This window comes from Lynx canadensis, chromosome B3 (genome assembly GCF_007474595.2).
Source record: "Lynx canadensis isolate LIC74 chromosome B3, mLynCan4.pri.v2, whole genome shotgun sequence".
NCBI classification, from domain to species: domain Eukaryota; kingdom Metazoa; phylum Chordata; class Mammalia; order Carnivora; family Felidae; genus Lynx; species Lynx canadensis.
The window spans coordinates 125207124-125223220 of record NC_044308.2 but is presented as its reverse complement, the minus strand read 5'-3'; the positions used below and the strand labels follow the sequence as shown (position 1 = coordinate 125223220).

Sequence of the window (16097 nt, the reverse complement as noted above, 5' to 3'; positions counted from 1 at the left end):
CATGACCTGAGCTGTAGTCGGCCACCCAACCAACTGAGCCACCCAGGCACCCCTACTCTATGATTTAAAATCAGAGGAACTCTGAGCAAACATTGTAGTGACAGAAACAGAGATGAGTGCCAAGGAGGCAGTAGTACAATAATAATAGGACAATATTTTTCCTTCATCCCCTCCCATGTGAATGTGGAACAGCAGTTAGTTTTTTGTTGTTTTCCAGCAGTTAACTTTTTATCCTCGTCCTGGAAAAGAGGACTTTCTATCAAAGAAGACAGAAGAAAATGTCTGGAGGTGTTAAGACATGTGGCCGGTGTCCTGACCAGAACCCTGACCTCAAACTGAGCTCAACTCAGTTCCAGGACTGAGTTGAGAGTGGGTGGATGCTAGGGAAAACAAAATGACACAATTTGACGCAGGGGCAGGAACAACAAGCTACTGCCCTACTACCGAAGTGGGAGCATGCCTGAAGTTGGTAGTTATCATACAAGACTCTTTCCTTTTCTGCAATGCAATCAATCACCATCACATTTATCTCCAAATACATCAACCCAGTCTCCTGAACTTAGTCAACGAAGAGAACAGTGTCACTTACAAAAAGAGAGGGATAAGGACAAGTGTTTGAAAGGGTTTTTGCAAAGGCTGTTGCCACGTCTTCCAGATGATTATTATCTGGTGGTCCTCCTAAAAATAAATACTAGCATTGAAATGATCTGCACTGGACGGGGTTTCTTTCCTTTTGTTTTGTCAGGGAAAGGGGGGCAGGTAGTGAGTTCTATCCTGGTTTCTGTACATATGGCACGGTTTTACCTAAGTTCAAAAAAATACTTCGAACTCAGTCTAGCTGTTGTATTTTTCCTCAGTGTTGATATCACTTTGTCCAATTCAAAATTTCTAAATAAAACAAAGAGGAATAAGAGCTTAATACACATTGCAAACTATTACCCTTACAATGTGTGTTGCTTGATACATATTTTGGCACGCACACACACACACAGAGGCTGTGAGTTCGTGGCCTTGAATTAATGTCTGCCCCAGATGTTACTTAAGTAAGTTCTCTTAACTTCGACAGCCACCTACCTGCATTTTTAAATCTTGCCCCACAATGTACTACGTTTTCCAAAAGCACACGTCGAGAGAAGCCCATGAAGTGCATTGTGGGAATTGTAGTCCTGGGTGACTTTCTTTTCTTCCAGGCCCTGGACCCACGCTCGGATTCCGGGAGGGTTGAACCCAGGATCTACCAATTAGCTGGGGCCATGTCGGTGAGGCCGTGGTCCTACCGGGAAAGCCCGTGTGGGAACCTCGCAAAATGATTGGTCAATGCATGACCCCGGGGGCGGAGCAATAGGGTGGGCGGGAAGACTGCGACGATTGGGCACGGAGCCCGCGGCGGCGGGCGGGGATTGGCTGCGCACTGGGGCAGGGAGGCCTGGGAAGGGGCGGAGGAAGGAGACCAGAGCAGGAAGAGCAGCGGCGAGGCGGTGGCGGTGGCTGAGTTGGTGGTGGCAGAGGCGAAAGCGACAGCTCCAGGGGGTGGCAGCGGCCGCGAGAGCAGGATGCGAGTCCGGGTTGGGCTGACGCTGCTGCTCTGTGCGGTGCTGCTGGGCTCGGCCTCGGCGTCCTCGGGTTAGTATCCGCCCCCTCGGATTGGAGGCCGGGAGCCACCGCCCCCCGGCCTCCATCCCGGGGCAGGGCCGTGGGGGCTCAAGCTGGAGACTCCACTCTCTCTGGTCACACCTCGCACTAGCCTGTCACTCATTGTCTTTCCTTGGACTTTGGCTGGCCTGGACTAGAGCGGGTATTTAGGGAGCTAGAGAGGGGAGGGAAAGAAGGGGCGGTCACCCTGCCCACACCTCTCCTCACTTAACAAACTTTAAGCGACTCCTCGCGAATGAGGAATTGACCCTGGAAATGAATCCCAACAGCTGGCTTAGATCCACAGAGGTACCTGAGCCTTTTGGAACTTCCTCGACTCTCATACAGATTATGTGCTTGAGATTTGTAAGTTAAGTAATTGACACACCTGGATCTATCACTGAGCCAGTGATCTATCACTGAGCCCTATCACAAGGGCCATCAAAACCAGGATGTTGACAGTGGTTTGGCGGATTTGCTTAGTACCTGAGGTGGTCCCTTGTCTCTTTGTCTATTTAAAAATGAAGACTTTTGATATAATTGTGCCCACTCTCTATCCCTTTTCAGGAAATATTCCTGAGGAAGTGGTGTTTACCTCTGTCACGGTGTTGGAGTTGCCCCATGTTTGTTGACAGTAACTCTATGATTTTTGAGAAAATTTGGTCCCTTAGATTTAAAATGTATAGCAACTCGTTTTCATTTTTTGGATAGATATAGAAATGTGCCTTTGACTTGATTTTCCAGTTAGCTGATTTATACTGTGGTTTGGTTTTTATTTTTTAATAGTTCATTATGCCTACATCTGAAAACTTCTATTTTGAAAATGTTGATAAAGAAACAGTGTTTCCAACTGTTGTTAAAGAAACAATTAGTACAATAAAGCTTTTGAATTTTAATCAGTTTAGTTAACAAGACAGCTGTTCTGCGGCTTTAAATTTTTTTGGAACAAGGCAGGGTATAAATGTCAACTCTTTTTTTTTTTTCCAACAGAAAATTTCCCAGATGGTTATTTGAATCCCCAAATTATCTGTCCTAGTTGTAAGTCAATGCCATAACGTCATTCTGTTTCTAAAATGAGAGGTCTAAACCTAAAATTCTATCCATAATGTGGTTTGAGATACCATTTCAAAAGCAACAAGCATATGCTAGTTACTTAACTGCCAACATCATCCTTTAAGGTCTGCCTTATCCCCTTTTAGTGATGGTTTGTATTCATAACCAAATCTTCAAAAACTCTACATAACTCTTGAAGCCCTGCTTGCATTTATTTGACCAAAAGAAGTATGAAATGGAGCTGTTGAGTGTAATGGATAGAGTAACTGATGGACCTCAGACCACTTGCATCAGAATTCCTCTTAGGAGTTTGTTAAACATGCAGTTTTAGGTCTGGAACAGGTCAGCCATCTGTAGTTTAACAAAGTTCACAAGTGATTTCTTCACGCTAAAGTATAAGAACTACTTAAGGAACATGGTAAATATTCCTCCGAGTTCAGTCTGCACAATTTAAGGAAAATTAAAGCGTAGAAACATTTTCCTGCATCTTCCATTAAGTTATTTCGTATACTTAGAGCTTCATGTCAGTGGAGATGATACTTGAAGAAGTCATTTAAGCAACAGTTGGGATTCTCGGGTAGTTATAATAGTTTATTAAGACTGAAATGTTAAATCTTTGGACTGTGTTGGTGTAAGCAGAGATTTCCATTGTAGTTAAACTGTGCCAGAGCATTTCTCTGGCAGAGGCAAAATCCATGTTTAGCCACAACTAAAACCGTATAGATGTGCGTGCTGATGAACAATAAAGGCAGTACTGTACTCACATGAAGTGCAAATACGGTAAAACACTTGTGTGAGGTAAAGTTTTAGAAATTGAGTACGTGGCTTTTTAGTTGACTTTTTTATTCATTAAATTGCTTATTCATACAGGAAGTCCACCTCATTATTAGTTTAGATTTAAAGATTTGCTCCTATTTAAAACTCAAGTGTTGGGTCATAATTTCTGTTGACTTAAAGTTTGAATATTAGTGGTTACCTAGAGCAAGTTGCATTTATTACCATTTAGAATATAATCGGCCAACAAAGGAAATATCTATCCTGTCACTGTTAGTAGCTATTATTTCATAGTTTGTCTTAGAGGCATATAAAAATATGAAACTTTTATTAGCAATGTTTTCTTTTTCCTGTGAATAAATAAAGGAGGGCATTAAAAAATCATTTCTCCTTCATTCTCTTGATAATGAAAAATGCTATAATTTTTCTCACTTAGAAATACATGTTTTCTTGGGTTGTGTGGGTGGTTCAGTCAGTTAAGCGTCTGACTTCCTCTCAGGTCATGATCTCACTGTTTGTGGGTTCAAGCCCTGCGTCAGGCTCTGTGTTGACAGCTCAGGGCCCGGAACCTACTGTGAATTCTGTGTCTCCCTCTCTCTGCCCCTCCCCTACTTGTACTCTGTCTCTCAAAAATAAAAACATTAAAAAAAAGAAATACATATTTTCTTATTTTCAACAGGAAGAGATAGTTTACTTTTTTTTTCTTTATGCCAACAGTGTTACAGAATCTTTACATTAGATCCACTGCTAAGTGTTTTCAGATAATAGTTCTATTATCATACTCAAAGAGTAAATTTGAGATTGCAGAGGATGTTTAATTTCATTGTTCTTTTGTTCCTTAAAACATTGTGAGGTCAACGGGGCAGGTGGTATTACTCTCTCTTGATGCGTTGAGAAGAAGGCCTAAGGACGCTTGCCTGTATTGAACCATGTATGTATTAACATGTAATGAAGGCAGGTTTTGAAGCTAGCTCTCCAGGCCTTGATTGGGAGTAATTAAATCAGGGGTATTGTAGGATCTGCACAGAATCTGTGGCAAATCAGAGAACAGGATGTCTGCTGTCTTTCACCAAACTCTTAATACTTTCTATGTTTGAAGGTCCATCAGTCTGTTTAGTTTACATAACAAATTGGAAAATGAATCTGTGATGATTACTTTTCCCTGAAAGAATATCCCTGATACTTTTTGCAGTTTGGGTTAGCTGATATAATGAAAATGAAAATTGGTCTTTTTCAGAGGAAGGTGTAACAATTATTAAAGTAATGTAACCATTATATTTTGGATGTGTGCTATTGAATGAGAAATGTGTAACTCTTCGTTGAATTCTTTTGCATTTTTTTCTTGCTGTCTGTGTTCTGATAAAAGCATTATTTTCTTTTTATTTATGCATAACTTCAGTGTCTTTAATTGTTACCTGACTGCTATATGTGAGAAGTTTCTAGATTATAGCAACTTCTATAAAGTGTGTATGTGAATGGATATATCAGTTTGAAAGAGAGAAATAGCTTATGCCTTAAGACTACCATCTGGAGTAGTCTTTCCCAGTTTAGTAAATGAGAGAGAGTTCTCTTATTTACCGGTAACCTAGTATATATTCCTAGTTTGAAGAGAGAAGAGAAAGAGAGAGAAGCATGATGCAATTCATGTGAAATAACCCTGATGTCACAAGTTTCCATGTCTCTTGGAGTTCAGAAACACATTTTGCCAGTCAAATGTCTAATAGCTGTAGTGTCTCAAATGTACATATCTTAAAATTTATTTATAGGTGTCTGTATTATATACCTATTAGCTACGTATGTGACCTGTGTTGAGAAGGTACTAAATTTCATGATTTAGTGATCAGTAATTTAAGAGTTCCAGCTCATCTAAAGTTTCAGTATGTAGGTATATACTGTATATATCTGTGCATTTAATGACTGCTCTTGATATATTAGTTAATGTTTGTGATTAAACACATCCATACATACAACCTTTTTTTTTTTTTAATGTTTATTTTGAGAGAGAGAGAGAGAGAGAAGGAGACAGAGCATGAGCAGGGAAGGGGCAGAGACAGAGGGAGACACAGAATCCAAAGCAGGCTCCAGGCTCTGACTTGTCAGCCCAGAGGCTGATGTGGGGCTTGAACCCACAAACTGGTGAGATCATGCCCTGAACCAAAGTCAGATGCTTAATCCACTGAGCCACCCAGGTGCCCCTCATACTACAACTTTGATATATAATGAAAGATGAATTTTTTTTCCTTTATCCAAGATTTGCTGAGAATGGAATTTGAACTGTATGTTAAAACTTGGGCTTTGGGTAAAACTTGTGAAGAAGTTAGCATGAAGGATGATTGTTCATTAACTGGCATCACTACCTAAATGTTATGGGCACTATGGGACTAATGCATGCTATACCTTCCTCATCCCCACGCATCAGAAAAAAAACATATTGGAAGGCAGTCTAAAAGTAGTTATGTGGAAGTAGCTATGGTTTTAAGTAATGTGAATTGACAGCACTTTCTTATATGGCAAAACCTCAGTAGTAGACTAGTTTCTTCAATATATCAAGAGAAATACTGTGAAATAGTGTTGTATATTTTGTACATAATGAGTTGCTTATACTTCTTAAAGTTAGCTCACTACTTTGATAATACAAACCCCAAAGCATGTTTTTGTTAGTCTTAAAAGAGTTGCAAGTTATGAATAATATTTAGGGTGTAACCATATGAAGTAAAGATAAATGACAACCATAACACCAAATTTCCTGGTAAAAAGCATATGGTTTGATAGCATTTTGTCTGCTGGTTAATTTCCCATATAACTTACAGAGCAGGCTAATACGAAGCTCACTCCTGGATAAAATCAGGTAATTTTAAGACTAAGAAGGCAACTTAGAGATCATGTGGCAGTTGTTTTTAAACTGGCCAGGAATACAAAGATCAAACACAGCATATGGACACTGGGTTGTTGAAATTGTTTGTATAAGATCAGAATAAAGAATGACAAGTTGCCAGAATAGAAGTTATAGGAAAGCACAAAAGGAGTAATAGAAGGAAGGTTAACATAATTGGACAAAGCCAAAGCAGCAGATAGGAGTTTGGAAGAAAGGTTGTACCAGGGTCTGGATTCGTTTGTTTATTTAATAAGAGATCTTAATTTCTTAATAAGAAACATGATGGTTTGATGCTACTTTTTATTGTATCTGGTTATATCCTGAATAGAGTAGAACACAAATCCTAAATATCTTAGTCTGGCAATTCTACTGTCACATAATAATAATTCTTAGTGTCCATTTTTAGTAGTCTCAGTGAACAGTAAGAGCTAATCAGTACTAAGATAAGCTATGTAATTTCCAGATTCTGATCAGAGGAAAATAATGGGTAGCCTGAACCACAAAATCAGAGATTGATTTTATAAATTTAGTAACACGTTCTTAGTAGTAGACTTAATATGTACAGTAGAATTGGATGGTTATGTGTAGAAGTGGTCTGGTTTTGGTGGTGGAGTAGGGTAGCTGGTCTTCCTGCCTGTATAACAGATGGAGCTGCCGTGTGCCCGGGAGAGAAGAAGGACCCTCCAGCCAGCCCCTTGTTTTGCTTTCACCTAGTATTTCTGAGCAGTTGCTGAGCACAAGCAATTTTAGGTAATTCGAGGTGTATTTATCAAGTGTCTGATTATATTGTTGTACTTATTAAGTGCTTTAATAATACCTGCAATTTCCAGCAAGAAGGATGACTAAAATTGTCTTAAAATTTCTTTACAGATGAGGAAGGCAGTCAAGATGAATCCTTAGATTCCAAGGTGTGTACTAAAATTCGCATTGACCAGTATTTAATGCCAATTTAAAGTATGAATTCATGTATCTTAAAAAGGATATGAAATCTGCATCTTTTGAGCATAGAATTGGGTTAAGAAAAACATGCTGATATTCACTGTACTAGTTCTTCCGGAGGGGGGAAAAGAAGAATCACTGACCTGTAGGAAGGGAATAAAAATACTGTGTTTCATTCACAGTGTTGGTTATTAGGTTTAATTTAACTTAATGTGCGGTGTAAGAGCCTGAAGGCAGTAACATTTTTTTTTTAACTTATTTATTTTGAGACAGAGAGAGACAGAGCATGAACAGGGGAAGGTCAGAGAGAGAGGGAGACACAGAATCGGAAGCAGGCTCCAGGCTCCGAGCCATCAGCCCAGAGCCTGACGCGGGACCCAACTCACGGACCGTGAGATCTGACCTGAGCCGAAGTCGGACGCTTAATCGACTGAGCCACCCAGGCGCCCCAAGGCAGTAACACTTTTCCTGCCTAATGAGAGATGGATTTTATTCTCTGCTTTTTTTAAGTTTTTTTTAATTTTGAGGCTTAACCTCTGCCATTTGTTTCCACGTTATATATCAATTTTTATACTCTGTTGAGCTAAATTGGTTGAGTGAATAAGGCTGATTATTATGTATCCAAGGAAACCATCAGTTATGATCTCTGATCTCTAGATTTGAGGAAGACACAGATAGAATCAGAAGTTGTAGTACAGGGCTAGCATAAGGGGAAGTATAAGAGATGTTGGGAACTTATAGGGAAAGACCCTAATCCAGACCTCAGGAATTAAGGAAGGCTTCCTGGGGGAAGTAACATTTAAATTGAAATTGGAAGAGTCAGGTTAGCCAAGTGATGAAGGCATGTGGATGAATACTACCACAGTGGTATGTATTCACAGTTTAGAGAGACGACCAGCTCCTTCACAGCTGAAGGAGATGTATCTGGATTAATAAAAGTAGTGGTCAAATTAGGTTGGAAACTAAAAATACTTTACATTCTCAGACCCCTTTGCCATCAGATGAGTCGTCGGTAAAGGAACACAGCACAGCAGGCAGAGTAGTCGCTGGTCAGATCTTTCTTGATTCAGAAGAATCAGAATTAGAATCACCTATTCAAGAAGAGGAAGACAGCCTCAGGAGTCAAGAAGCGGAAAGTGTCACAGAAGAAATCAGCTTTCTAGAATCTCCAAATCCAGAAAACCAGGACTACGAAGAACCATCGAAAGTACGGAAACAAGGTAGTCTGGGCATTTTCTTTGCTTTTGCCTGATTTAGGAAGGAGACAACTAAAATTTAAACCAGTGTAGAAAGATGCAAATGTCTGGTTTCTAATTTTGAACCATATATAATATATGAAGTGTGGTAGTATAGGATTTTCTAGATTTTTATATGTCAAAGTTAATCATTTAATGGATTTGACCCGTTACATAAGCCGAATTTGATGATCAGAATTGCGTTTGTATTACAGTAATATCCTAACATTTCTTTTTGCACTCCAGTATATAATTATCTGTCCACGTAGTACACAAAATAGAAACTCAAGAGAGATTGTCTAATATGCTGCTCTGGTTATTTTCAGAATTGTGTTAAGATTTTTGCTACAATAACCTTCCCTGTCACCGTAGGAAATTGATGTAGGTGTTTATTCCTCTAACTGAAGCTCACATACACTTTAATTCTTTTCTAGCTTTAACCTTCTTGACACCCTCTGTTTTTAAATTTACAACTTGCTCTTTCTCACAATAGAGTGTGCTAAATACCTATCCTTCTAAAATTAATTGTTAATGAATCCACTCTGCCCTGTCCCATCAGCCTCCTGTCATTTAGTTTATTATTTCAGGTATCACTACCATACCCACTTATTATTCCATTACTAGCTACTTTTAGAAATTGATCCAGATTGACCTTTCAAAAATACAATTTCTTTATTATAATACCATACTGGCAATAGAAAAACTGTGTAAAAAATTAAAAGCATCTTAAGTTCCTCAACTAGACATAACAGCGTTAACATTATGGAGAAAAACTCAGGATCTTTCTAAATGCATAGTTTTCAGAAGACTAAAATGGACAACATGGTATATTCTATTTTATAGCCCTATTTTGTGCCTTAACAGTTCCTCTTGAACATTTTCCTTTATCATTTAGTATTCTTTTACAATGTGATGGTTAATGACTATAAAAATTTTAGATGTATCCTGTGCACATCTATGAAATTTTCAGAGAATTAGTTTTTTAAATATGCTGGACTAAATATAAAATTTTAAAAGACATTCGATACTACTGTTAAATTGTTCTTAGGAAAAGTAATTGTTTACTTCCTTTGAAACTGCTCCTTTTCCTGCACCTCAGCCAGTGTGTATTACATTTTAAGTTTTTGCAAATACTATAGCTTAATTCATTCTTTTTTATGTTTTATAAGGGAGACTTTGAAACATGCACAAAAGTAGAGGATGTAATGGGCCCCTGTACCCATCTCCCAGAGTCAGTGGCCCTCTACAATCCCATTCTTGTTGCGTCTCTGCCACCCCACACACATTAACTCTTTTCTTTCCTAGAGTATTTACAGCAAATTCCACATGTTATTTCACCTATGTATGTATCTCTCAAAGTATGACTTTTTTTTTCCAACAAAACCACAATAGTATTAGAACACCCACAGAATTAGCTGTTATTCCTTAATCACTCAATCCCCAGCCTCTCCGTTTTCCCAGCTGTTTCAAATATCTTCTTAGAAGTGATTTGTTTGAATGAGTATCCAAACTAAGATCATAGGTTCTCTTAATCTATAACAATTCTCTCTCCCTTGTTTTTTATTTCATTTTATTTGTTAGAGAAATAATGTCCTTTGTGCTATACAGTTTCCCACATTCTGGATCTAGTTGGTCATATCCTTGTAATATAATTTAACGTGTTCCACTGTCTGTTGTCTAGTCTGTAAACTGGGAGTTAGCTCTACAGGCTTGGGTAGATTCAGCTCTGGTTTTTTATTGAGAATATCTCATAGCATATTGTGTACTTCCTTTTACATTGCATTGCATATAGTATCTGATTGTCCCACTTCTGGTGATGAATCAATGAAGCTGGGTGGTGTCAGCCTGATCCAGCCATGCGAAAATTCCTCACAGACATTTCACCTAGAGGTTTTGGCAACCATTTGTTTGTTGTCTGGATTTCACTAAGAATTGCAAAGTGATGGCTTTCTAACATACAATTCTACCTGCATTTGTTATCTGGGATTCTTTTATGAAGAAAAACTTTCCCTCATCAACTATTTGGTTACCCTGAAACATAGTCCTTATAAGCAGGATAAATGCTCGAGTTTTTCCTTGAAGTATTTTCAGATAATAACTTGGTGCCCTAGTAACCTCCAAGGAGCCAATGAGTACATTTTTTTGTTTGTTTTTGTTTGCTTTGCTTTTGCTTTGCTTCTGAGCATCATTACAGATTTGTGGGTTTCACATGTTGTGCTTCACGCTATTGCAGTCACCCTTCTTCATTGTTCACGTGACCCCAGTTGTGCCTGTTTACAGTTCCTTTAAGTTCATTCCTTTGTTCTTTTGACTAATTGTAGGTAACTTTAAACATTTTTTCTTTTCAGGCAGGGTAGGATGTCTTAAATTATCTTTTACATTTCCTAACCCAGAAATGAATCAGCCATCCCGCCACCCCCCCCCCCCACACACACACAAACCAGATTCCTGTTAGTGGAAATTGTATTTAGACACTACAATCTAGGCAGCAGGGACATGCACTGCAACTTAGTTGTCAGTACTGGTAGCCCTTTTTTGGTGGGTATGTTTAGGAAATATATCATTCATCCTGATTCTTCCTTTTCAAATTAAATATTGTGAGGAAAACCCAATGGGTCAGATTGGTATATTGGACTCCAACAAATGAGAGATCTTACCCAGCACCAAACCTGACTAATATGTTCAAAGATACATTTATCACAAGACACAGGTAAAGTGTCGAGAAGTCTGTGACTGCCAGGGCTGCGGCCAGCTACTGCTTGCCTCAACTAGGATGCACCCTGGCCTGGATTTTAACGTACGAAGCCTCTGAGTGATGCATATGGAATGTTACGTCCATGAATGGGGCTATTTCCATTATGAAACATCTCCAGTTTATTCTGTGATAACTGCATAGCTTGTGTGATATTTTTCTAGGAAGTCATTCCTCATAAATATATACATCCCAGGTTTATGTACAGTGAGCAGTGTAGACATACCACATGCATACTGCTAAAGCATTCCATAGGTAGGAAGGACCCGCCTGGTAGTAAATACCTTTAGTGTGCTTGCCGGAAGTCTTTTTGTCAGCATGTTTCTAACATGATTTGATCATGTCACCTCTCTGTTCATGTATAACATAAATTATATATGCATGGTTTTGTGTGCAGTCCCACCTACATTAGAACTGGGTACTATGATATTTAGTTTTAGACTTGCTTCCTTTGTTGTTCTCTCATCCACATCTCTGCCATATTGATCTTCCTAAAACCCAAATTTGATCCATAACTCCCCTGTTTACAACCCTGCAGTATCTTCCCGTTTGCCCGTGAGATGACGCATAAGCCCCTGGGCATGATTCCCAAAATCTTCCACATGCAGCATGCCTGCTGGCTTCTGTGACTTCATCTCTGTGGCTCTGCCCCAGACCCTCTTTCAGTGATATCAAAACCCATTACCATTCTTCAGATACACCGTGCAGTTTATGCCTCTAGGTCTTTGTACAAGTTCTTCCTGCTGCTTGGACTACCTTCCTCACCCCCTTGCCCAAATTTATCCTATTTCTACTCATCCTTAAGAAGAACTTAAGTTTCTCCTTTCTGAAGTGGATCTGAACCACCCAAGGATAGTTGAAGAGTCTCATGTCTGTAAGAACTTCCTGCCTCATGTCCCTGCTTTCCCCCTTATGTCAGTTCTCTAACAGCAACCAGACCAGTTTTCCTTCCTGTTCAGAGCCTCCAGTGGCTTCCTATCACATTCAGAATAAAGTCCAAATAAGGCCTTTCACGATCAAGCCCCTACTATCTCTCTGACTTTATCTTCTGCCACTTCCCTTCACTCACATGATTCCAGCCACACTTGCCTTCTTGTTGAATATTTTACACTTAGTTCCAACTGTCTCTGGGATCCCCAGGACCACACCTCCAGGCTCGATGATTTTCCATGAGACTCATAGGACTGAGCATGTAGTCATATTTATAGCTATGGTTTATCCCAGCAAAAGAACACAGAACACAATAAAGAGAAATATGCATAGGTGAAGCCTGGGGAAAAAACTGGATGCAAGCTTTCTATGGTCCTCTCCCTGGGGAGTCACACAAAATGTGTTTAATTTCTCCAGCAACAAGTTGTGACAATATGGGTGACATGCTGTCTACCAGGGACACTCATTAGAGACCTATACCTAGAGTTGTTTTAGGAGGGTGGTCATGTGAGCACTCTGTACCTAGCACATACCAAAACTGCAGACTCGTGGAAGGAAAGCAGGTGTTCACCATAAACCATATTGTTTGTACAGTTGGGATGAGTCACTCCTAACGGGGTGGTAGCGGGAAAACCCTTCCAAAATCTTAAGTTCCCAGACACCAGCCAAGGGCTAACCTTATAAGCAGGTCTTTTCAAGGACAGAAGTTAAAACCTGTTATGTGAACTCTTCTCTGCATAGTCTACCCCCTTGGTCATTAGCTGTCTTGGCTTTACAGCAAAGTTACTCTCAGTGAGACCCAGACAACAGTGAGAACAGTCTGCAGTATTGGTTTCAATTATGCCCTTCATGGGTCCTGGACTCAGCCAGTCAACAAATCCCATTCTCATAAAGGCCTGCCTTAGCCAGGTGGCTTCCCCCTTAAATATCTGTATTAACCCTTTTTACCTGGCCTTAAGCATCGTTTCAGGCCCAGCACAACTGGCCAGTAAGTTGAAGCTGAGGCAGTGTCGTGATAGTCAGGGTGCAATACAGAAATATAGTCCCAGAGGGCACATGTAGTAAACCATGCAAACAAAGAGTTTACCATCATTGGGGCACCCCAAGCAGGGCATATGTTAGGCACTATGATGTGGCCTCCTACCATGGGCATCTTGTCCTGGGGTTTCCAGTCCAAGTCACTTAGCTCAGTCTTTAGTTTCAGAGGGACTACCAGCCAGCTCCAAACGGTTTTGTTGTCCGTGAGACCAGTGCATCCACCTCATGAGTGGGGACAACAGCTGGAAGTTTTCTGCATGGCACGTGCAAGGGCCCGGCTGCCTTCTGCTACCTCATGGTCATCCCTGTCAGATAGGAGCACAGGCTCAGCACTCTGAATGCAAAGCACTCTAAACAGCTTGGAATGGTGCAAGGAGGGGGAAGAAGCTTCCAGGAATAGTTTCAAAAAACAAACATCATCTTGCCTTCTCCCCTCACTCATGCCTCTCCAAGTGCAGGAGTTTCAGTTGATTTTCCTTGGTTGTTACAAAATCAGTGTTTCCATTCAGCAATCATAATTTTGTATTTCTTAGTCATCCCCTAGTCTCATCCATACCTTTCACTTGGAGGGGTTCTGTGTAAGAGGGGCAGAACATCTTCTCAGAAGAGCATTTTATAGAGCTGAGCCAGAAAACCACCATGTTCAAAAATCGGTCAGGACAAAATCTGAATTTTCAAAAAATTTCATAATTTTCAAAAGTTTTAGAGGTTTACATAATTTCCCACCCATTTTGCCCTGATCACATAACCAGTAAGCAGCCTAGAAAAGATCAACCCTTCTCTGAGGACAGCTGCAGTGAATAATCAGATTGCACTAAGGTGTGTGCACAGGAGAAGTGAGGGAAGCGGTCACGTAATCAGTCCTTGTTGGAGATGGCAGCTTATCAGGAGAGCCAGACACAATTAAGACATGCCCGGAGTCCACTCAACCTGTAAGGAGTGAATAGAGGGTCATAGTTCCTGTGATGTACCCTCTCACAAATTACAGCTTGGGGCAATAGTCACAAGTTAAATATGCAGCCAGTCAGCAGCTTGATTTCAGGTAGTCCCATCGAAGAACAATTCCTTTCTGTGAGCATTTGTATGTGACCAAGCATTCACGATTTCCTCACAATGTGGGGACCCACAGAAAGGTGGCCTAAGGTACAGAGGTCACAGAATCCGAGCTGTTTATTGAGCCTATTCTGTTTTCAGTTCAGTCCAGCTCACGCTGGAGCTGGAAGCCTGTCCCAGATAGCATCAGGTTTGAGCTTAGAATCAAGTCCAGGCAACTAGGATCTGTGAATTCAGGATTTTTTTAAAAGCCAAAGGCTTTTTTTTCCAGCAGCAAAGGCAAGATGCTGCAGGGCCAGAAATTCTAAGTGACATGCAACGTGACTTTGCTACACCTTTTGTGTTGTCACCCTTTGAGTTCCCTCCCTTTCTCTCTCTCCCTCTCCCCTCTTTCCCCCACCCCCATCCCCACAGGCATGCATTTCAGGCTCTAAGGTCTGACCTCTGCTTTCACAAACCCTCAATAGCCAGCTAAAACCTGTTCTTAGAACTTTAAAAGTGTGTATCTGTAGATCACCTCTTTCTTACTGTCTCCCTGTTTATAGGGGCTTCACTAAGCAAACATCCGAATCTTCCATAGCAAACCCAGCAATTACAGAGACTTGTTCCGTTTCCAATACTCAAAGGAGTTTAAATTCCAACCCGCCCACTGGTGGCAAAAAGCAAGGAAGTTGTGTCCCCTAACACATTTCTTTTTTGCAGCTTCTCCTGATCAAGATGATTCCTCAGGCATGTATGGAATTATACGTATTAAACATATATGTCAATTTCTATCATGCATCCAGCTGTGATAGCCACGAAATACAAAGCTACCAAAGAAATTCCTTTTCTTTTTTTACCTTGTTGCAAATTTACTTGAACTGCCAAGAAATAAATTCGGCATTTACGTGTTAACATCACAGCTGCCAGAGAAGATCCCGGCTGGAGGCTGGAACACAGGGGAGGAAGGGGAGTAGGGGAGGCTACTGCAGCAGCAGCTAGACTGAAAAAAACAACAACAACAACAACAAAAAAAAACTGCTTGGGGCGCTCCCTCCCTCCCTTTCTTTCTGGTTTCTCTGAAGTTTTGCTCCGGCCCTAGGACCTGGTTTTATTCCCTCTTGCCCCTCACCCCCCCCCCATCCTGCCCCTCCACCCCACCTGGAGGAGAGAGCACTGTAAACTTTTAACATTTTTGGCCCGTTCACCTTTGGGAATTTGGGAGCCCTTTCTCCTATCTGGAGGAGAGCATAAACCCAAAGGCATCACTTTAGCTACTGTGTCCAGAAGCAGTGAGCTCACTTCCTGGAGTTGGATCTATCATTTTCAGATTCCACAGGTAACGTTTATGTCTCATAACAGAGAGCAGCTCAGCTGCTGCACCCACGGATGACCCTGTAGCCACCTGGCCACCAAAGATTCATCACAGCCTGTCCGCTGTCCTTCCTTTCCCAAACAGTGCTTTCACCATATTTCAGTGGGTCGGGGTCATCATAGCGAATCCTACTTCTGATGCCAGCTGACTTGGGGTCTCCAAGACTTCCCCGGGTTCCATGATTTGCTGGGAGGAGTCAGCAAGTAGTTGTACTCACTGCTTTTGGGTGATTATAGCAGAAGGGATACAAACCAAAATCAGCATGAGACGAAACCCAAATGAAACAAGGTGTAAGTTTCCAGCAGTCTTCCAGGGGACTCCTCAGAGAATGTACTTAATTCCCTGAGCATGTGTGGCAACACAGGTGAAATATTACCTTCCAGGGAAGGTGGTTAGAGACCCAGTGCTTGGAATTTTTAATGCAGACTAGTCATGTAATCACTCTCAGCCTAGCCTGTACCA

At 40.8% G+C, this 16097-nt stretch overlaps 1 protein-coding gene across 1 annotated transcript in view; it reads left to right on the top strand.

The window, feature by feature from the left end:
- The first annotated feature begins 1446 nt into the window (after positions 1-1446).
- SEL1L (SEL1L adaptor subunit of ERAD E3 ubiquitin ligase) overlaps positions 1447-16097 on the top strand; it is a 53055-nt gene continuing 38404 nt past the window's right edge. Inside the window, 3 exon segments of the mRNA XM_030319724.1 lie at positions 1447-1623; positions 7205-7242; positions 8259-8493. Coding sequence (XP_030175584.1) covers positions 1554-1623; positions 7205-7242; positions 8259-8493 — 343 coding nt within the window. The 5' untranslated portion in view covers positions 1447-1553.